Source organism: Rhineura floridana, chromosome 3 (genome assembly GCF_030035675.1).
Source record: "Rhineura floridana isolate rRhiFlo1 chromosome 3, rRhiFlo1.hap2, whole genome shotgun sequence".
Taxonomy (NCBI): domain Eukaryota; kingdom Metazoa; phylum Chordata; class Lepidosauria; order Squamata; family Rhineuridae; genus Rhineura; species Rhineura floridana.
Genome location: NC_084482.1, coordinates 94,533,784 through 94,557,252, shown reverse-complemented (window position 1 = coordinate 94,557,252; position 23,469 = coordinate 94,533,784). Strand labels below are relative to the sequence as shown.

Sequence of the window (23,469 nt, the reverse complement as noted above, 5' to 3'; positions counted from 1 at the left end):
AGTCACTGCTTGTGCGGAAGCTCATAAGCACATTTTTTTGGTGGGCAGTTTGTCACATGTGTGGTGACATTTCAGTGGGTGGTCACTACTTCTACTTGCTCTTTACGTGAGCACAGCCTAGCTATTTTGTTTATGGTGGCCTAAACAATATGAGAGGGCATATTCCACCAATTGTCTCATGCTGAAGGCACGTTTGAATTTCAACAAGTCATTGAGGTTTTACTGTTCCCTCAAGATCTCCACACTGTATTTGTGGGAGGATTACCTTGGGGACTGTTATCCCAGTACATACATTGGGCTTTAACAAAATATCATATAGAGGTCTTGCACAACACCTCTTTATTACTCTTGTGCAAGACCTCAGTATTAAATTAAAAAGAAAAAGAAAAAATGCAAATGGATATTGCCCACCTGCAAAGCACAAGCCTTCATTTTGCCCACTGTGAAACATAACAATTCAGGTTGGCAATATTTGCTCTTTTGCACTTCCTGGGATTTTTTATTTCACAGTTGTGCACACACAAGTATAGAAATACTTGCCTGCCTGCCTAGAAAAGACGAAGGCAGTGGAGGGCAGGGGAGGAGTGACTGAGAGGAGGGACTCTCCCTCAGTTACTCTTCCATCAAGCTCCACACACAGATGTGGATGGCAAGAAGAGTAATGAATATCCATGACCAAGAGGGAAAAACACAGCAATGTGTGGAAACTAATGTGCCAAACGCACACAAAGAAAAACTGGATCTGAGTTGCCAGTTTGCAATATAAGGCCCCTGTCTGGAAGGATCCTTGGGGCAATGTCTTTATTAGGACCAAACAAAATGTTACAAAAGAGTGAGAATGCTTCTGAGTTCTCTAAAACTTTTGATTCAGGCCAGACGTTAAGCAAATCAGGTCAGGGGAGAAAAAGCTGGTTAGAGCCATGGGGAGGTATTTGATACTACTCAGAGCAGACCCACCAAAGTCAACAAACATGGTTAACTCAGGTTGTTTAATTTTAGTGGGTCTACTCTGAGTAGGACTTCGTTGAATACAACCCATGATGTCTTTAGATTGAAACTATCTTAAGATGGATTCCAGGACTTTTTATTCTGCAAATGTTGTGACTTTTAATACCATACCAACTTTTTCTCTCCCTCTCGCCATCCCAACTCTATTTTGTATAAGATCTAGTCTGATGAAGAGTTCTGGAGAACTGAAAAGCTTTGCTTATGATTTTGCGACATTCTGATGGGTCCTAATAAAGGTATTGCTCTACTGTAGATTTTAGATGTTTTTCTATGAACCAACAAGGCTGCTGATGCTTCTTTTTATATATGTTTAATGGCTCTTGTAAATGATTAGTTAGGTCAGGAATGGGGAATATTTTGCTTTCCAGATATTTGCTGGACTTCAACTCCCATCATCCCTTATCACTGCCCATGTTGGCTGGGGCTGATGGGAGTTGCAGTTCAGCACCATCTGAAAGGCCACAGATTAGTCACCCCTGAGTTAGACAGTAGTAAAATATTTAACACACATTGAGTGCAGCAATGGAACAGATAATCTTTGATCACTCTATGTTAAGTGTGCCTTTCTGTCCTCAATTCACTATATGGAAAACATCCAAGTATTAAGATACCTATTATATGGTTGACAAACATTTTGGTTGAAAAAGGGAAATATTAAATGCTTGACTGTGCTGATGTACACAGGGCTGGAAAGAATTTCAAACCTGACAGAATATGAAAAATATGGATCCTCCCTGTCTGGCCATGCTGCATGAGCCCAGCCCAAAAGCTGAGGAGATAATGAGAGATGACTAGAGGCCTTTGGTTGAAATGGAGGTGAGTTAGAACAGCATGGAGCCGCAACAACTCCTCTGTTGTGAACCTCCTGTATTGAGAAAGAGAGAGAACATTGATTACAAGGAATTGGACCCAAGGCCCCCTTTCTTAAGGCCCATCCCTTGATCTCCCCTTTGTCCCTCAAAGGAAAGTCTTTGCTGGTGAAGAAAGGTCTATAAGCCCATGCCTAGAAGATCACAGAATCATAAAATAGTAGAGTTGGAAGGGGCCTATAAGGCCATCAAGTCCAGCCCCTGCTCAATGCAGAAATCCAAATCAAAGCATTCCTGACAGATGGCTGACCAGCTGCCTCTTGAAGGCCTCCAGTGCCAGAGAGCCCACTACCTCTCTAGGTAATTGATTCCATGGTCGTATGGCTCTAACAGCTAGGACGTTTTTCCTGATGTTCAGTCGAAATCTGGCTTCCTGCAACTTGAACCCATTATCCTGTGTCCTGCACTCTGGGATGATCGAGAAGAGATCCCGGCCCTCTTCTGTGTGACAACCTTTCATGTACTTGAAGAGTGCTATCATATCCCCCCTCAGTCTTCTCGTCTCCAGGCTAAACATGCCCAGTTCTTTCAGTCTCTCCTCATAGGACTTTGTTTCCAGTCCCCTGATCATCCTTGTTGCCCTCCTCTGAACCTGTTCCAGTTTGTCTGCATCCTTCTTGAAGTGCGGAGACAAGAACTGGATGCAGTACTCAAGATGAGGCCTAACCAGTGCTGAACAGAGGGGAACTAATACTTCAAGCAATTTGGAAACTATACTTCTGTTAATGCAGCCTAAAGTAGCATATAAAGTAGCATGCATTTTTTTCAGCCACATTGCACTGTTGGCTCATATTCAGCTTGTGGTCAATGACAATTCCAAGATCCTTCTCACATGTTGTATTGCTGAGCCAAGTATTCCCCATCTTATAACTGTCCTCCATGATTATGCAAAGATAGTAAGACAGTGGTTCTGAGAGTTCTTCAGCCAGTTCCTTCAATACTCTAGGATGCAGTTTATCGGGCCCTGCCGATTTGAACTCGTTCAAAGTGATTAGGTATTCCTTGACTGTTTGTCTATCAGTCTCAAGCTCCAATATTTCCCCTTCTACTTCATGTTTCCCAGGAGGGTCATAGACCCTTTTTTGGGAGAAGACTGAGCCAAAGTAGGAATTGAGCACTTCTGCCTTTTCTTTGTCATCGGTTGTCATTTTGCTATCCTAATTGAGTAGCTGTGCCACCATTTCTTTTCTCTGTCTTTTACTATGGACAAACCTGAAGAAAGCTTTTTTGTTGCTTTTAGCACCTCTCGCTAACCTCAGCTCATTCTGAGCTTTAGCTTTCCTGACACCATCCTGGCAATTCCGTGATACCTGCCTGTATTCTTCCTTTGTGTCCTGGCCTTCTTTCCACTTCCTGTATGGGTCCTTTTTTGTTTTCAGGTCATCTCTAAGCTTTTTGTGAAGCCACATTGGCTTCTTCAGCTGCTTCCCCCCTTTTTTCCTTGTTGGAATTGCTTGGTGATTGGTTCTTCAGGCCTTCCTATGCAATGGGTACCCTGCTTCCAGGAACACTGTAAAATATTAAAGGAGAGTGTCCTGACCTCACTAGGACAAGATGAAGCAGGAATCATCTGTGAAGGAAGACATACTAACCAAATTCTAGGGCATTCCATACAAGCAAATTTTTGCACAATTTGTACCAGGAAATACCAGGAATGGCTTATGCAGGCCACATATCATTGCATGACATGTGCAGGTTCCTTTGTTAGTATTGCATTGAACAGGTGATTATAATTCCACAATGGAAAGAAGTACTTTTTCCCCGTGTACTTTGGTCAGCTAATCTTCTGCTATACAGTAGGGCCCGGCTTTACGGCGTTTCGCTTTACAGCGATTCGCTAATACAGTGGTCTCAATTAGATGCAATTAGACTAAAGCCCCACTCATACAGCGCTTGTTCCACTTTTACGGCGGTTTTCGGGCATCACATGCCATTCTATTCAATGAGTTCTGCTTTACAGCAGTTTTCGCTTTACAGCAAGGGTCCGGAACGTAACCCGCTGTATGAGTGGGCCCCTACTGTACTCCTCTGGTTACTGTCACACTCTTCCATTTTTGAAGCATTGTTTCTTTTGTTCATGTCTACTCATTCTCCTTGAGAGCCAGTGTGGTGTAGTGGTTAAGGTGTTGCATTATGACCTGGGAGACCAGGGTTCGAATCCCCACAAAGCCATGAAGCTCACTGGGTGACCTTGGGCCAGACACTACCTCTCAGCCTCATGAAAACCCTATTCACAGGGTCGCCATAAGTCGGAATCGAAGGCAGTACAATATATACAATACATACTCATTCTCCACTGAAACTTGCCTATGCATGTTTACTCAGAAGTAATTCTGACTGTATTCAATGGGGCTTACTCCCTAGTAATTGCTGCAATTTTACGCATCTGAATTTCCCTTTCAGTACGGGAAAAGGATATTACATGACCTTGCAACATAGAGACATCTCAGTGTTCCCACCTATTTCTCCCTTTTTGACAACCACATAAAAATTAGCTGCCTGTATGCATATCTAGCATTATCTTTTAAATGTAAATCTGTACTACTGGGAGAATGAAGTGGATAAGTACAGGAAACATGTAAAAAGCAGGCAATGGAAGACAATGAGAGCTAGCAAGAGCTACATCACCAAATCGTAACACAGTGAAGCAGAGGGCAGGATTCTCACACTAAGGCTGTGAGCACACTAGTTGCCTACAGCAAAGCATTCTATTACACACACCCGGAGGGAGAACAGGTTGATCTGCCGATCAGTTGCGAAATCTCTTTGAAGCCGAATTTTTAAAAAATGAACGAGAGCTGCTCCTACCAGGTTTTACAGTAAAAAGGGGCGGGGTTTGACTAGTGTCTTGGGCCCCCGTTTTCAGAGATGTGGAGATGTACTGGAACAGGCAGAACATCAAGCATGAGTCTACCTTGATTCGATCTTCATCAACATTTTATCTGCAGAAGAGCTTCACCTGCCCCTTTTCAAGACAGACCTGTCTTGAAAAAAATGGGAAACTGTGGCCAGGAATTCTCCGATTCAAAAAAATATAGCCATACCAAACAAAAACAAAAACTCATACATAAACAGAATAGTATATTCAGGATGCAATGTGGTGCTTCCAGACCATATTATTTCCAAGCAAAGCAAGTATACTAGAACAGGAAATCGGGAAGGGATTTTTTTTTTTTAAAGAGTCTCACAGGGATGTTTGCATCCACACTAATTAAATCTCAGCCTGTTTCTTTAGCGATTTTAGTACACAAGGAAAGCTAGCAGCAAAAGTAGCTGCTTACTTTCAGATTACAATTGTTTGCTTTGGTCCAAAGTGGAAGAATAATGATTTCCCCCAGCCCCGGACAAAATGAAACAGTTTAACATAACATATCAATAGTAATTTTCAGCATAATTAATAATTGTTGTTGGGATTAGTTTTTCAATTCTTCAAATTTCAATCCAACATGGAATGACAAATGGAAATAATCCTAAAATTCAAGGCATTTATTGATATTTTTTAGCTGGCCCTACCATTCAAGGCAAAAGCCCTGATAAGTGCAGATGATCTTTTGGTGATTGGCTCCCCCAGTTATGCTCTGAAATGGTGGCCACTGGAGTCAAGCAGTTTTAGATTTCACATTACAAAAAAACCAGCATGGGTCAATTCTGCTGGCATTGTGAACCCTTAGTATGGATAAAGGGGAGGAGGAAAGAATAGCACAGAGCCATTCTTTGCCCCATATGGAAAACAAATTAAGTTCCTGCTGTTAACAGGGGCGAATGGGAGGGTAGGAACATCCTACTCCTAAAGAGATTACTGAGAAAATGTGGCTGTGTGAAAAATACTTTCCTTAATGTAGCATTATATGATGGGGAAATTGAATAGTTGGATATGCCTCCCTCTTCATCTTCTCAGAAATGAAAACTCTGTTTGAGAAAGATAAGGGATCCAATTCACTGGGCATGTCCCCTGCACAAGACTTATTGGAATGAGCAAGTGGGTTTATAAGTTCTAGGCCTTACTGATAAATTAAAAAAATAATGAATCACTGGGTCCAGATGGCATCCACCCCAAAATTCTTAAAGAACTCAAATGATAAATTGCGATCTAACAAAGATATATGACGTGTTCCTAATATCAGCATCTGTAACTACACGTCTGGGAATTTGGCAATGAAATATCATTTTAAAGAAAGGGATCTAAGACGTTACAGGCCATATGGCTTAGCATCCATTCCAGGTAAATTGCTGGAAATATTATTTAAAGATAATATTATCAGGCATACAGAAGAAAACACTGTGGTGGAAGAGTCAATATGGCTTCTGTAAAGGTAAGCACTGTCTCACTAACCTTAAATAATTCTTTGAAAATGTAAGTAAGCATGTGGATAGAGATGAACTGGTAGACAATGTAAATTGGGTCTTTCAAAAAGCTTTTGATAACAGTTCCTCACCAAAGGCTCCTGTGTAAACTAAGCAGTCATGGAATTCATATTCCATGGTCCTCTTATGGATCAGTAATGGGTTAAAAAACAGAAAGAAGAGATTAGAAATAAACAGACAGTTCTCTCAATGGAAAGACCTGAGAAGTTCCACAAAGATATGTTGGAGAGCCCACCACCTCCCTAGGTAATTGGTTCCATTGTTATTCTGCTCTAACAGTTAGGAAGGCTTTTTTTGCTGATGTTCAGCCAAAATCTGACTTCCTGTAGCTTATTATTCTGCATCCTGCATTCTGAGATGACAGAAAAGAGATCATGGCCCTCCTCTGTGTGGCAACCTTTCAAGTACTTGAAGAGTGCTATCATATCTCCCCTCAATCTTCTCTTCTCCAGGCTAAACATGCCCAGTTCTTTCAGTCTCGCCTTATGGGGCTTTCTTTCCAGTGCCCTGATAATCTTTGTTGCCCTCCTCTAAATCTGTTCCACTTTATCTGCATCCTTCTTAATGTGTGGTATCCAGAACTGGACTCAGTACTAAAGATGAGGCCTAACCAGTGCCGAATAGAGAGGAATGAGTTCTTCATGTGAGTTGGAAACTATACTTCTGTTAATGCAGCCTAAAACTGCATTTGCCTTTTTTGCAGCCACATCGCAAATTGTGATTTGCAAATTGTTGTTTTCAGCCCAATGCTCCAGCCTATCAAGATCCCTTTGAATTTTGTTTCTGTCTTCCAAAGTATTAGCTATTCCTCCCAATTTTGTATCATCTGCAAATTTGATAAGCATTCCCTGCGCCTCCTCATCCAAGTCATTTATAAAAATGTTGAAGAGCACTGGACCTAGGACTGAGCCCTGCGGTTCTCCTCCCACTTCGAGAAGGAACCACTGATAAGCACTCTTTGAGTGTGATTGTGTAGCCAACCGTGGCTCCATCTGATAGCTGTTCCATCCAGCCCACATTTAGCTAGTTTGCTAATCAGAATACCATGGGGCACTTTGTCAATAACTTTGCTGAAGTAGAGATAAAAGTATATCTACCGTATTCCCACAATCTACCAGCGAAGTTACCTGATCAAAAAATGAGATAAAATTAGTCTGGCAGGATTTGTTCTTGATAAATCCATGTTGGCTTCTAGTAATCACTGCATTGTTTTCAAAGTGCTTAAAGACTGACTGCTTTATAATCTGCTCTAGAATTTTCCCAGGGATCGATGTCAGACTGACTGGTCTGTAGTTCCCAGGTTTCTCCTTTTTGAAGACAGGGACAACATTGGCCCTCCTCCAGCCATCCAGCACTTCACCCATCCTCCTCAATTTTGCAAAGATAATAGTCAGCGTTTCTGAGAGTTCTTCAGCCAGTTCCTTCAATACTCTAGGATGCAGTACATAGCACCCTGCAGATTTGAACTCATTCAAAGTGATTAGGTATTCCTTGACCATTTATTTATCCTTTTCAAGCTGCAATCCTGCCCTTCAGCTTTACGTTTGCCAGTAGGGTCATAAATCCTCTTATGGGAGAAGACTGAGCCAAAGAAGGAATACAGTAGGGTCCCGCTTATATGGCGGGTTAGGGACCAGGCCCCCGCCATGAAGCGGAAATCGCCATAAAGCGGAACCCATTGACTATAATGAGTCACGTCGCACAAAATTGTCGCAAAATGCCGCAAAAGCACAAAGTCGGCTTTAAAACAGGGAATTTCCCCTAATTGAAAGCCACCGCATCAGCGGAATGCCGTAAAACAGAACACCGTAAAGCGGGGCCCTACTGTAATTAAAAGCCGCTGCAATAGCGGAACACTGGAAAACGGAATGCCGTAAAGCGGGGCCCTACTGTAATTGAAAGCCGCCACATCAGCAGAACGCCAGAAAACGGAATGCCAGAAAACGGAACGCCATAAAGTGGGGCCCTACTGCAGAGCACGTCTGCCTTTTCTTTGTGATCTGTTATAATTTTACCATCCTCACTGAGTAGCTGAACCACTATTTGTTTTCTGTTTTTTACTATATGTATACCTGAAGAAAGCTTTTTTGTTGCTTTTAGCATCCCTCATTGACCTTAGCTCATTCTCAGCTTTAGCTTTCCTAACTTTTAGTTTGTTCCTGAGCAGTGAGGTGTCCAGTTATGGTTATGACACCAAAGTATTCAGGACGGAAAAACCAAAAAGGGATTGTGAAGAGCTCCAAAATTTATTTTATTTATTTATTTAATTAAGCTTATATACCGCCCGACTAGCAACAGCTCTCTGGGCGGTGAACATTAAAAATACAATAAAAATAACACAATACAGTATATCACAATACAAAACTGTACAAAAAAACTGTACAGTCTAAAATCAAAATATAATAATTTAGAATTAACGGGAATTAAAATGCCTCAGAGAAGAGAAAGGTTTTAACCTGGCGCCGAAAAGATGATAGTGTCGGCGCCAGGCGCACCTCCTCGAGGAGACCATTCCATAGTTCGGGGGCCACCACTGAGAAGGCCCTAGATCTTGTCACCACTCTCCGGGCTTCCCTATGAGTCGGAACCCGGAGGAGGGCCTTCGTAGTAGACCGTAGTGTACGGGCCGGTTCATATCGGGAGAGGCGTTCCGACAGATATCGTGGTCCCGCGCCGTATAAGGCTTTATAGGTAAGTACCAACACTTTGAATGTGGCCCGGAAGCGTATTAGAAGCCAGTGCAAATGGGCTAGCACAGGTGTTATATGCTCAGACCGCTTAGTTCTTGTTAGCAGTCTGGCCACCGCATTTTCCACTAGCTGTAGCTTCTGAATCGTCTTCAAAGGTAGCCCTACGTAAAGCGCATTGCAGTAGTCCAGACGCAAGGTTACCATAGCATGTACCACTGATGTGAGGTCCTCCTTACTCAGATAGGGACGTAGCTGGGCTACCAACCGAAGTTGGTAGAACGCATTCCGGGCCACCGAGGCTACATGAGCCTCAAGTGTGAGGGAAGAGTCTAAGATGACTCCCAGACTACACGCCTGCTCCTTTAGGGGGAGTGTAACCCCATCCAGGACAGGGTATATATCCACCATCCGATCATGTTATCAGCAAACGGGGTGAACAGACAATAAAGTGGCAAGTGCGGTTCAGTCTAAGTGTAAAGTGATGTACATTGGAGGAAAAAATACACTGATGAGGTTTGAACTGGCAGCAACTGACCAGGAAAGAGACCTTGGGGTCATGGTGGATAACTTGATGAAAATATTAACTCAGTTTGTGGCTGCTTTGAAAAAGATGAATTCCATGTCTGAGATCATTAGGAAAGGGATTAAAATAGAACTGTCTAGTATCATAATGCTGTTAAACAAATCTATGGTCTGACTACACTGGAATACTGTATACAATCTTGGTTGCTGCACATCTCAAAGGACACTGAAGAGCTGGAAAAGGTGCACACATTGGTAACCAAAATGATCGTGGAGCTAAGAAACTCCCCTATAAGGAAAGACTACAGCACTGGAAGCTTTTTTGTTTAGAATCAAAGACAGGAAAGGGACATAATAGAGGTGTACAGTATATGATTACACATGGTGTGGAGAAAGTGGATAGAGAGACACTACCAGCTTAAGGTGTGTTCAGGTGTTTACCTGAACAGGCAAATGTTCAAATTGTGTACAGAAGGTAAAGGGCACACATGTCCTTCAATGTCCTGATGTGCATCGCCCCACCCACTTAGTCCCTGACCTTCCCTGTGTTGAGCAGGAAAGGGGAGGTTTTTACATACATTTGCCTTCAGACCTTCACTTCTCAGCACAAGAAGGTCAGGGACTGAGTGGGCAAGGCGGTGGACTTTGGGAGCAAGGCAGTGTGCATGGCCCCATGCCTCCTGCATAAGATAGGCTCCCTGTTCAGCTATAATGCCCAAATATGTTCACCGCCCAGAGAGCTATTGCTAGTCGGGCGGTATATAAATTTAATAAATAATAAATAAATAAATAATAGGACTTTAGTTGGTTTAAAAAGGCACTTAGACACATTAATGAAGGATAACACTATTCATGGCTTCTAGTCATGATGGCTACATGCTACCTCCAGGATCAGAGGCAGTATGCCTCTTAATAATTGCTGGGGGAAAACAGCAGGAGAGGGATACTGCCCTCATGTCCTGCTTGTGGACTTTGTATTAGTATTGCAATGGCCATTTTAGGGAACAGGATGCTGGAACAGATAGACCTTTGATTTTATCCAGAAGAGCTCTTCTTATTATCTTTTATCTTTCCTCCAAATTATATGCATCAAATACTGTAGAAAGAAATGTGTCAGTTCAATGGGACTTACTCCTATGTATGCGTGCATAGGACTGCAGCCTAAGAGAATGAGTTACGAGCCAGGAACAGCCTTATTCAAATCACACCTCAGCCATGAACTCATTGGATGTGCCTTAACTCCTCCCTCCTCCACGGAGGCAATGATATGTAAAGCATTTTGAATATTTTGAAAGTGCTACATACATATGAAGTATTATTGGTGTAATGTAGTCAGTGGTTCAAATCTCACTGTAAGCGTCAACTCACTAGGCAGCCCTTAGCAAAGGGATCAACATCTTTTTTGGACCCATCTGCACATTTGCAAACTGGAGAAATTGTTGTGGGCACCACATGTTGCAACAAAACACACCCTGCACCCTGTTCTATTGGCTACAACAGAATGTTTATTTCAAGCCTAATTTTAGCAAAAGGAAGTGCAGGGCAAGGCACCCTGCAGGAACTTTGGCATCTACAGGTGCTACATTGGCAACTCCTGCTTCAGCAATTCACCATTTCTCAACCTCCTAGCTGTGAAGATTCGGATAACAAACGCTGACCTGTATTATAGTTTGTACTGAGCTCATATATGTGAAACGTTCAAGAAAGATTAATTACCAAGCGAAAACCATTTGAAGCATGCTCTTCCTGGGCTACTTCACACAGTAACTGTAAATGTGCAGTATGGTTTCTCTTGTGGATCACTGTTCCCCATGTGCCATGCTTCCACATCACTGCTCAATCTCATGCTAGTGATGACAGTGTTTCAAGCTGCTTCTATGAAACAGAATGGAAATAACGTGTAGACCGGCTAACAATGTGAAAAAGCAGTGCACAGTCTGCCCAAAGATTCCAATTCTTGCTAATATACTTCAGTACTTTGCCTTTAATACCTCTGTTTCCAATCCTCTTGTCGGCTAGAAAAATGGCCCTTCAACTAAAATCACAAGCTGATGAACTGTAGGGTCTTTTCCCAGCAGAGCAGAGAATTACCTTGGCTACATTATTTGCATTTACTATTGATATGATACAAAATATTTTATTCATATTTTGCTTTCATCAAATACTTATTGCTCACAGCACACTACCAAGGAGTAATATGTACGAGTGACATCAATGTACAGAAAAAGGAAGTTTCCATATCCCATTGCAAAGTCACTGGCAGAGCTAAGAATGATATAACAGCTGTGATAGAATTCTGCCTACAGTACACAGACATTTTGATTTTACTTCTCAAGCCATGCAACCTTACAGCAGCCTCATTGACCAGTGAGTCTACTCTGGAGAAAGTGATGTTAGTGGGGGTGCCCACCCCAAACTCTGCTCTGGGACAGGACAAATCATACACCCCAGGAAAGGGGAGGGTATCCTCTACGAGATGCCACTGCGTCCCGCCTGGCCCAGAGCTTCTGCTGGGTGCAGGGCACAGAAGAGGGCATCTATACAAAATCAAAGCAGAAAAAGACATACAGGAAAAATAAGTAACTGGGGGTGCCCATTCCAAAATCTGCTCTGGGCCAGGACAAATCATACACCCCAGGAAAGGGGAGGGTGTCCTCTATGAGATGCCACTGCATCCCGCCTGGCCCAGAGCTTCTGCTGGGTGCAGGGCACAGAAGAGGGCATCTATACAAAATCAAAGCAGAAAAAGACATACAGGAAAAATAAGTAATTGGGGGTGCCCACCCCAAAATCTGCTCTGGGCCAGGACAAATCATACACCCCATGAAAGGGGAGGGTGTCCTCTATGAGATGCCGCTGCATCCCGCCTGGCCCAGAGCTTCTGCTGGGCGCAGGGCACAGAAGAGGGCATCTATACAAAATCAAAGCAGAAAAAGACATACAGGAAAAATAAGTAATTGGGGGTGCCCATCCCAAAATCTGCTCTGGGCCAGGACAAATCATACACCCCATGAAAGGGGAGGGTGTCCTCTATGAGATGCCACTGCATCCCGCCTGGCCCAGAGCTTCTGCTGGGCGCAGGGCACAGAAGAGGGCATCTATACAAAATCAAAGCAGAAAAAGACATACAGGAAAAATAAGTAATTGGGGGTGCCCACCCCAAAATCTGCTCTGGGCCAGGACAAATCATACACCCCAGGAAAGGGGAGGGTGTCCTCTATGAGATGCCACTGCATCCCGCCTGGCCCAGAGCTTCTGCTGGGCGCAGGGCACAGAAGAGGGCATCTATACAAAATCAAAGCAGAAAAAGACATACAGGAAAAATAAGTAATTGGGGGTGCCCACCCCAAAATCTGCTCTGGGCCAGGACAAATCATACACCCCAGGAAAGGGGAGGGTGTCCTCTATGAGATGCCACTGCATCCCGCCTGGCCCAGAGCTTCTGCTGGGTGCAGGGGAAGGATGAGGGCATCTATGCAGACAGAAAGGGTCGAGAATCTTCTTACTCTTACTCATTTCTCAGACCTCTTTCTGAAGTGAAGGGTCAAAGCTGTAAAGAAGTTTGGAGCAGCCACATTAAAAGATAAGGGCAGGGCATTCCAGGCAGGGGGTTGCCAACCCTGCTTGGATATGGATGTCTTTGCAGAGGATCCCTAGTCAAGCTTTACCAACAGCACAATCCAAACTATATCTACTCAGAAGTAAGTCCTGTTGAGTTCTATGGGGGCTTAGTCCCTTAGTACGTGTGTTTAGAATTGCAGCCTTCAGGGGCATCCACCTTTACTCCCGAATGCTCCCATCTGACATCTCCACAACACTAGGCTCCTTTCTTCCTACAGTAGCCTTCTGGTGACTGGCCTGGCCTGAAGGCACTTAAACCCTTCTTGCCGAAAGCAAGTAGGCTAGATTAAATGTTCCCTAGCCAGGCTCTATCTTTTAGCTAAGATGTCTAGCTTAATTTCCAGTCAGATTTTTTTTTTAATTGTACGCTCCAAGCAACTGTGATTGATGCTTAATGTATCATGCTTAATGACATCACTCGGGCCCACCCTGTGACATCACTCAGGCCCACCCCATGACATCGCTTGGGCCCGCCCCTAAAATCTCAGGTTTTGGGATGCTTCTGACCTGGGAACCCTACTGCAGGGAGAGGGATTCTGGTGAGAATCTGAGCTTTCTTGGCCTCTTATTAAAAGCTTGGTGGGTAGATGGGGACACTCGCTAGAACAACTTCACAGTCGTGGAACTCTTACTACTACTCTTGAACCTTGGCCTTTGTTCTCGGACTGGATTTATTGTTGTTATTTCCTTGCCTTGAAAGAGCCCGTGAACTAGATTCTTGTCTTTCCTAGCCACTGACTTTGCACCACTAGATTGCTATAATAAAGGTTTATTTCTTTACTTACATGGAAACACCTCTGTGGTTTAATCTTAGGTAGGAGCCAGGACAACTGCTCACAGAGACCCCTGACATAAGAGATGGAGCAGATCTCATGACTAGGCCAAGCAACAATTTCTCCCTAACAGGCCAGCTTTGTCTCAGATTCCCATAAAAATGTGAGACTTCACTCCAAGTCTGCTCTTTCTGGAAACATCTGATCACGAGCCCAAAGGTACTCTCTCCCAGAACTTTATTCTGCAAGGAATTCTGTGCATGCTCTGAAGCTCCAGTGTGCACTCAAGCAAACAAAATGTAACTAGCTAAGTTAGATTGAATTTACTGGTTTTATTTAGTGAGCTTTTGTGTGAGCTTTTGTGTGCCCTCTTCCCTTAATACAATTCTTTATTCTTTGACACTTTGCTTTATTTGCAAATGACTATGATCTTAATAACATTTTGTTAAGTTCTGGGTCCTCTGGATTTTGGGAACATAAACCCAAAGCTTCTGTGTTTATTTTTTCCTGTGTTTATTTTTGAGCTGACGGGAGGGGTCCAGGGAAACAGATGGGCAGAATAGAGTATGGTAAGAAATCTATCCTGTCTGTTGGCAGCCCCCTATAATTCTTTTTTTGAGGAGAGCTCTTATATAACCCCCCCTTCAGATTTAAATATTTGGATTTAAACAAAATAGGTTTCTACCATCACATCTTCTTTGAGCTTTAGGCAAACAGAGCACATCTGCATTGCCCTTCATAGCAGTTTGCTTTTGTATCACCTTGATGATCATAAATTTCCCCCTTACTCCAGAAATATGTTAATGCAGTCTTGCAGTGGGAAAATAGTACTCAGATCATCAGTACCAGAGCAAATGGATGAGTTTTCCCCTCAGCCTGGTGCCAGGGCTCTTTCACTGGATCCTATGCACCAGTGGAGCACAGAATTGGGCTGTTAGATTTTAGTTACAGTATCTATTATCACATTTTCAGACTGGAAATTAGTTATGCATTTTAAAGAACCAATTGCTTCTTACAAATGAATAATAGATGGGCCCAACATAAAATGTGCTGGGTTGCAGCTTTACAACCGAAGGTGGTGTCCACCATACACAGGCTTTGTGAGCACATACTGTTTATATGGTAGTGCTTTAACTGACTGTATAAAAGGATTCACACACATACAGAAACACACACACACACACACAGGGTGATAACACAGTTTAAACCGGCCTTGCAAAAAAGGATCACACAAGAATTGCAGTGCAGGCTCACACAACTTGTGATGTATCCTGTCAAATGTAGCCGACCTACGGCTTGATACTTTTGCTGCCTGCATAAAACATTCTAAACATTTACAGACCTGAAGTTATGTGCTCTAAGCTATAACTGACTGTACTCCTTTGACACACCCGCGGCATAAGAACATAAGAAGAGCCTGCTGGATCATGCCAGTGGCCCATCTAGTCCAGCATCCTGTTCTCACAGTGGCCAACCAGGTGCCTGGGGGAAGCCCGCAAGCAGGACCCGAGTGCAAGAACACTCTCCCCTCCTGAGGCTTCCGGCAACTGGTTTTCAGAAGCATGCTGCCTCTGACTAGGGTGGCAGAGCACAGCCATCATGGCTAGTAGCCATTGATAACCCTGTCCTCCATGAATTTGTCTAATCTTCTTTTAAAGCCATCCAAGCTGGTGGCCATTACTGCATCTTGTGGGAGCAAATTCCATAGTTTAACTATGCGCTGAGTAAAGAAGTACTTCCTTTTGTCTGTCCTGGCATATCTTTGTCTGGCATATTGGGAGATGTAGGTATATACACACATACCCTTCCACATTTGTACACTTACTATGGCAAACACTAGTGGAACGCCCACGCAAATAAGCTGCCATGTAAACTGTGAAGCAATTCTATGTTAACCATAACTTAACAAGACAGAAAAGGAAAGTCATGCCCTTCCCTAGTAAAAGCTTCTTCTAGAATCAAAACACATTTCTCTCGCTCTCAAGCTACATTCGCTACCCCACAGAAGCCACAAGCCTAACAATGAAAAAGCCCTGAGGTATTTGCATAATGCCTTCACTATTTGGTAACTGGCGCTTCACACCTCATGCTATATAAATATTAAGCATTGATGATGATGATGAAAGTGCTTGGCTTTGGCTGGATCACACACAATATCCATTACAGATTTTTCCTTCTTCGAGGAAGGAGCGAGTGGCAATTTTGCAGCTGTCCACTGTCCTCCAGAGGACAGAATTCAAGCAGGCATCTATACACTCAATAGCCAGGCAGCCACTTTAGGGACGGGATAGGATTTGTTATATCCTGACATGTTCCATCTATGGCTCACTGACAAACCAGAAGGCCTCCTTCATTTAGAATACATGAGGTTAATAAAAAGATGGACTGTTGCAACCCTTAGAAAGTTTGAAATGCTGTAAAGCCACCGCAAGCTTTTGCTAAACCGCAAGATCCACAGTTTCCGTATGGATATAGAGGGCCAAAGCTGGGTTTTGCAGATCATATTAAATATGACAAAAATGTAACTGTCAAGGACAAAACAATGTCTTAATACAATGCAATGAATAACTGATCATGTAGATTAAGGACAGCACCGTCAGCTCTAATAAGAAGAGTGCAACCATAGCAGCCCATTGTCACAAGGACAAGATTTTCTGAGTTCTTACTATGGCTTTCATTTAAAGTCATATTAAAAGGTGTTTTCTTCCGACTTGCAGCAATCCACGGTTAGCTGATACACTTGCAATATCACAAGAAATGAACAATAATCTGCCTGCCTGTGTGAAAGCATGTAGTGTTAAAATACACAGCTATCCCAGAATGTCACCTTATTCATGTGCACTAGATGGGACATATTTTCAGCTGACCCAAAATTACCCAGCTGTGTAATAGTTTTAAAGCAGAGTTTCTGAAAACCTTGCAGAGCCTGCCAAGTTCAACGGAATACTACAAAGTGGGAAACCACTAAACAAAATAAATGAAATGCTAGATCGAAATACTTCACTGATTCCTTTGGGTCAGTGCTGTATTTGCATGTGCCTTAGGATGCTTCATCATCCAATGAGGACCCTATACCCCTCCAGGTGTTATTGGACTCCAAATCCCATCAGCCCCAGCCAGCATGGCCACTGCTGGGATGATGGGAGCTGCTGTCCAGCAGCATGTGGAGGGACACAGATGAGTCACCTCTGCTTTATAGCGTTGCTCAGTATCTTTTCTTTTCTTTTCTTTTCTGAAGGGGCCTATCACATGAGGTGATGTGGTTGCCATAACACAATTTGTGCAAAACATGGTTCAGGAAAGAAAGGGAAGCATATGGGACTAAACTGTAGGCTTTAGAAATGGAAAGGCGATGCATGTTGCACCCAGGTTATGCCAACACCCTACTGTTACAAAAAAACCCCAAACTGTTATGTCAATCACATCACAACAGGCTTTAATTGCACATTCCAAACTAAAGCACACCACATTCGCAGATCTCTGACTTGACATGGTAAAACACATGACTGCTTCACCACTTACTGACATCCCTTCTACCCATATTTCAAGATGCATCCAGGGCCATGCAAATTAAACCTCATATCCCTAGTTATAAAGCTCGATGTCATTTAGTTCTTCATTTTCCACTGTTCCTTGGCAGCACCTCTTGGCAACTGTTCATATTTTTCCTTTGGCCTCTTTTCACCACAGCTACTGCCTCATGTCCTCCCTATATTCTGAGGAAGGTATGAGAAACCACTGGGCTCTATCTCTCCTTAACATCTGCAGGTGTGGCAATGGATGTGCTAGATCAATGTCTGGCCTCGGTAATGGTCTGGATGAGAGCCAACAAACTGAAACATAATCCAGACAAGACCAAGGCACTGTTAGTGAGTGGTCCCGCAGAACAGATGGTTGGGGTGTGGCCTGCTCTGGATGGTGTTACTCTCCCTCTGAAGGAATAGGTGTGTAACTTGGGGATACTTCTGGATCCACTACTGTCACTTGAGGCCCAGGTGACTTCAGTGGCACAAAGTGCCTTCCATCAGCTTCGGCTGGTGGCCCAGTTACATCCTATTAAAAGTGGGGCTGCCTTCAAAGACAGTAAAAGACAGAAACTGTAGACAGAATTCAGTGGCCAGACTGCTGACTAGGGCAAGATGGTTGGAACATATAACACCAATCCTGGCATGGCTGCACTGGCTACCAATTAGTTTCTGGACCAAATTCAAAATGCTAGTTTGGACCTATAAAGCTGTATGTGGCTCAGGACCCCAATACCTCCAGGACCACCTCTCCCCACATGAACCAACCTGGACCCAGCATCCATCATTTGAGGCCCATCTCTATGTCAACCTCTGAAGAATGTGTGGAGGGTAGCAAAACAAGAACAGGCCTTCTCATAGTAGTGGCTCCCCATTTGTGGAATGCTCTCCCCAGGGAGGCATGTTTGGCACCATCACTGCCTGTTTTTAGGTGCCAGGTTAAAAACATTTTTATTCACTGTTTGTTTTCAGTCAGTGGGGAGGAGTTGGCTCTTGTTTTTATGTATTTCATGAGTATTTTAGGGTGTTTTTATTCTTGTTTTATATCTGTTTTTAATCTTGTAAGTAGCTTTGAATTTTTTAAAGAAGTGACTAATAATAAAAATAATACCAACTGTTAGATAAATTTTCAACACATTTTCTGGAAGAGAAGTATCAAATAATGCACACACTCACTTGCTATGAGGGGTGCATTTATGAACATATCTAGCACTAGAAGAAAATTTACATTTTATCTGTTTACTTGAGAGCAACATTACCCGAGAGCAGTATGTGGTATTCCTGCGATGTTTTGGGTGCACTTGATATAATTATTGTCACAGGTCCTATTATTATTCCTGTTGCAGTTTTATAAAGGTGACTGGCATGGCCTCATTTATATGCCTGGCTCTGGGAGCCTGTCACACATCTGTAGCATGCAATGAAAGCTACCTATTAATATTTCTTCTGCACATGCTCCCCAAAGGCACCTGTCTTCTAAATTATACCTTGCAATCGTCTTCCTCCCATGCTGATCCTGCGAGCAAAATTCAACAATTTGTCAACCAAGCTGGAGAGCAGCACCATGCAACAATGACTGGCTAAGCTGAGCTGCATTTAGAGTTCTAGCTAAAGGAAGCAAAATCCTCAGTGGGGTCACTAAAAAGGCAATGGAAGTGCCAAGAAATTAACAGCCACCTTCATGTTTAAAAAGGAAGACCACTTAAAAAAAATTAAGTAAAAGGAAGAGAAAGGCCTCTAGCACTTTCATCCTGCTTGTCTTTAGTTCTAGCTTTACACACAGTTATAAAGAAATAGTGAAGCTGTAGCCAACATTTTTGGGTAGATTAATATCTGTACATATAATCTTGCTCCCCAGCAAAAGACCGTGGGAGAATGCCCTCCCCAATGCTGTCTGCTGCCAGTCTCTCTCTTTCCTGCACACATCCCACTCTTCCCTTTCCCCAAACCTCACCTTTAGCCCCACCCTCTTCCTCCCTCCACTTGTCTCTCTCCTTCCCCTTTCCCAATGCATGAACTTTATTCACCCATCCTCCTTTCCCCTTTTCCCTGATGCACGTTGCCATTGGTAGCAAGCTTTCATGGCCACAAGGGCAGTACAATAAAAAAGATAAAAGTTTTCCTGATTTCAGTGGAATATGCAAACTGTGTATAAGACTAGGGATGGAGAAGAGTTTTATTTGGTCTGCAATTTAAGAGGAACTGACCTAATTCACACTTCCCTGATTGAAACGCAATTATCATTTGGATTCTGCACTTTCCTGAATCAACTCAGTGTACCAAAATGTGTAAATAAACAAGCCCCAAACCAAATATTTTAGGGTAAGATATGTAAAGAAAGGGATACATTTAAGATAAAATATGTATCTTTAAAATATATATTTTTCAACAGATGATTTGCAGAAACAGGAAAGAATGGACTTATGAATGAACACTGATCAGAAATAGACTAATTCCTCCTTCCCAATTTAAGGGTTACAGCCCAACACCCAGATCCCAACACATTTCTTGGGACACAAGTCTCAATGAAATCAATAGTGCCTTTGGGATCAAAATGTGGCAAATTTAAATTACAGCTTTATCTGATAAGCTAATAAAAATATCAACATACTTGGCATAGAGTTATTTTAGCTGAAATGCTTACAGCAGACAAGGCTTCTGCAGGGAATGAATCCTGAAGTTACCTAGACCCCATTCATAGTAGCATGGGAGCAGCTTCCCAGTGGCATTTCCCCACATGTCTGGCAACTCTTTGAATGCCATCTCATCATCCATTTGGAATCTTTGTACCAGAGAGACAGAATTCTCTTAACTCCCTATATGATTGGGGAGAAATAAAACATCAAACTCGAGCACACACCCCTTTCTCTCCCAGCAGCTCCCCCGTATGCTGCTTCACCTCCAGAAACTGCCTTGGAGGAACATGCCTGCCACATTCCCCGGTAATTTCCTACCTCAGGCAGCAGTAGTCCCAGGTGTATCTGTTGTCCTTCACACTCAAACTAATTCTAAAGAGTACAGATTTTCTCTTCTTTACTTTCTTGCAAAAACCTTGTGGCTTTTCCACCCCACTTCTCCAGTGCAACTGTCAGAAGAAAGCAAGCCACAATTTACCCAGCCAAACTGAAAGGGAAGGACATCCTTTCCCTCATACCGTGTGGCTGTTGCTAAGAGTAATGATTTTATGTTTTACTTTGTATTTCAATTATGTGTGGGGATTTTTACTAATAGTTGTAAGCCACCCAGAGAACTTCATGTTATGGGGCAACATAAAAAAGTCATAAATAAATAAAGTCAAAGAGCAAAATCATGGACATGTGAAATTCCTAGAAGGTCCTCAGGCTCTGTCTCACTTTTGAGTAAATATTCAACTACAAGCTAAAAGAGTGGGGGGACAAGCACAAGTACAATTGTAAAATGCACTTTAGAAGACAACAAACCAACCCCCAAAGCGATGCAAACTTGAGGTTCAAGCAAGCGGCTCCTTCTCAAAACAGGGTTCTCTTCTGATTGGATGATAACTCCAGTCAGATTCATGAAGCAAAGGATACTAAAACTTTGATTGGTTATTTCAAAGTTCCATAAGTTTATCCTCAAGTCATCCGCTGACATGTAGGTTTCATAGTCACTGTTCACAGATATGGAGTTGATGTGATATGTGTGTGCGTTTGCGAATACTCTCCTGGGAGTTGCCTCCACCATTAAATCCATGGGCCTTAGCACGGGTACCTGTCAAGACAAGAAACAAAAGGGGTTAAAATATTCTTATCATCAAAGAAAGTATCAAACAGCATACTAATATTGTACCATTTTTCTCTAAGCGACGGGAATGCTTCTTAAGATTTCTATCTGGTCTAGGTTCAATGATTCCAGGATCATATCATGGCTTTCATTGGGTAATTAGGCCTGTTAATCACCATTGTAACTAGTATATAATGGCTCAGGTCTTGCGCTTGCATTGGTTCAGGAACATGACAGGGAACAAACCAGGTTAAACAGGTTATATGCAATGCAACCTCTCCCACAGTCCTCATAGATTGTGTTCAGTTCAGTTGAGACCTGTTCTACACATTTTATATGAAACGTTTACTTCTGTTTTGAATTTTGAAAAGGAAAGACCAGTGTGTGAGAGTGAATGAATATGAGTGCAGAAATGGTGGTGGATAAAGGGTTAAGCACTACCAGCACCCCCAGCGGCCTCTCAAAACCTGTCCAATCCAAAGTTGTTTTTCTTTAAGAGAACAACAGAATTATGGGTCTTAAACAAGAGTTTTCACATAATGTACAGTTAACCTCTTTGTCTTCCATGAAGGGATATCATAAAAAGGAGGGGGGAACATAAAGCCCCTACAGACAGATCCACACCATACATTTAAAGCACATCGAATGCACATATGAAGCACATGATGTCCACCAAAGAATCATGGGAATTGTCATTTGTTAAGAGTGCTGGAATGTCATAGCTCCTGTGAATCACAGTTCTAGGGGTTCTTTGGAGAAAGTCTTGTGCTTTAAATGTGTGTTGGGTGCGATGTAAATGTATGGTGTGGATCTGCCCACAGTAAAGGACGTATGGCATGATGAGAATAATTTTATACCATGGAGATAAAATAAAAGCTGAGCATTTATTTCCATGCAGTAGTGGTACCCTGTACATTAGAATATGCCTTAAAGCTATTTTATTTAAAATATTTTTACCTCATCATATTTCAAAAGTACAATTACAGCTATCAAATTAAAGCACCAACCACAAACACACACCACAGACAAAAAATTATAAAAACTAAAAACAAAAATCTGTAGCCATGTAAATTGGTACAATCTTTACTGACATGTTTTACCTGCCTTCCTTTATTTTTTACTCTCTCCAGTTTTATTGCATTTTATTGTTGTTAGTCACCTTGAGCACCCTTTGGCGGAACACTGGGACACAAACATAACAAATAGCAAGTTAAAAAGCATGGAAAATTGACACTTGAACCCTTTTTACTCAGTTTCATATATCATATATTTATTTCCAATCTTGATGAAAGCTACTGATGGACTTTATTCAAGCTGTTGAGGAAGGCACTCCTTCACAGGCTTAGTGATGGGCTAAGCAGCCATCAAAAAGTTATCAAGGTTTTCCTGCCCATTAAAGTCTATGGTAGCAACTACTGGCAAAATAAGGCAGGTGATGCAGAGAGCAATTTTTTGAAAGCAAACGTTTTGCCAGGGCTACAGTGTTTGCAGAGGGAACACCTACTGGATGCTATGTGCAATGTAATTCAGTTGAGTTATGAAATATGACAGTGTGATGCAGTGATAGCCTGACCACTATTGCCCATGCACTGGTAATTTCCAGGCTGGATTACTGGGTGCGCTCTATGTGGAGCCGCCATCGAGGTTTGTCTGGAAGCTACAGCTGCAAAATGTGACAGGGAGACTGCCCACTGGGGAAGGATATCGCCAACATGTCACCCTGCTGCTGAATGAATTGCACTGGCTACCTATTAGCTACTGGGCTAAGTTCAAGGTTCTGGTTTTGCTGTACAAAGCCGTATACAGCTCGGGACCAGGATACCTGAAAGACCATCTTACCCCTTATATACCCAGTCAGTCACTGCGCTCTGCAGGTGAGGGTCTCCTGCAGATACCATCTTATCAGGAGGTCCGTTCTGCACAACATAAGAAACACACTTTTAGTGTAGTGGCACCTATCCTTTGGAATTCCCTTCCCTTAAATAGGCGCCATCTCTGTTATCTTTTCGGTGCCTACTGAAGACCTTCCTCTTTCAACAAGCCTTTTAAGTAGAGACCTTATCCGAGCCTGCGTCTGTGTTGGAATTGCTTTGTAATACTTTTTAAAGCTTTGTTTAAAAGAAATATGATTTTTAAAGCTTTTTTTAAAAAGATGTTTTTGAAGATGTTTTGTTTTAATATGTTTTTAAGGATGTTTTGTTTTAATATATTTTAAAGTCTGTTTTATGATTTTAGAATGTTTTTAGTGCTTTTGTTTGCTGCCCTGGGCTCCAACTGGGAGGAAAGGCAGGATATAGATAGATAGATAGATAGATAGATAGATAGATAGATAGATAGATAGATAGATAGATAGATA

General features: G+C 42.5%; 1 protein-coding gene across 4 annotated transcripts in view; it reads right to left on the bottom strand.

Annotated features, from left to right (window-relative positions):
• Window positions 1-23,469, bottom strand: part of PPP2R2B (protein phosphatase 2 regulatory subunit Bbeta) — a 367,792-nt gene that overhangs the window by 25,406 nt on the left and 318,917 nt on the right. For all 4 annotated transcript variants that reach the window (XM_061616937.1, XM_061616938.1, XM_061616939.1 and 1 more), the window contains one exon: window positions 20,924-21,101. In XM_061616937.1, coding sequence (XP_061472921.1) covers window positions 20,924-21,101 — 178 coding nt within the window. The remainder of the gene's footprint in view (window positions 1-20,923; window positions 21,102-23,469) is intronic.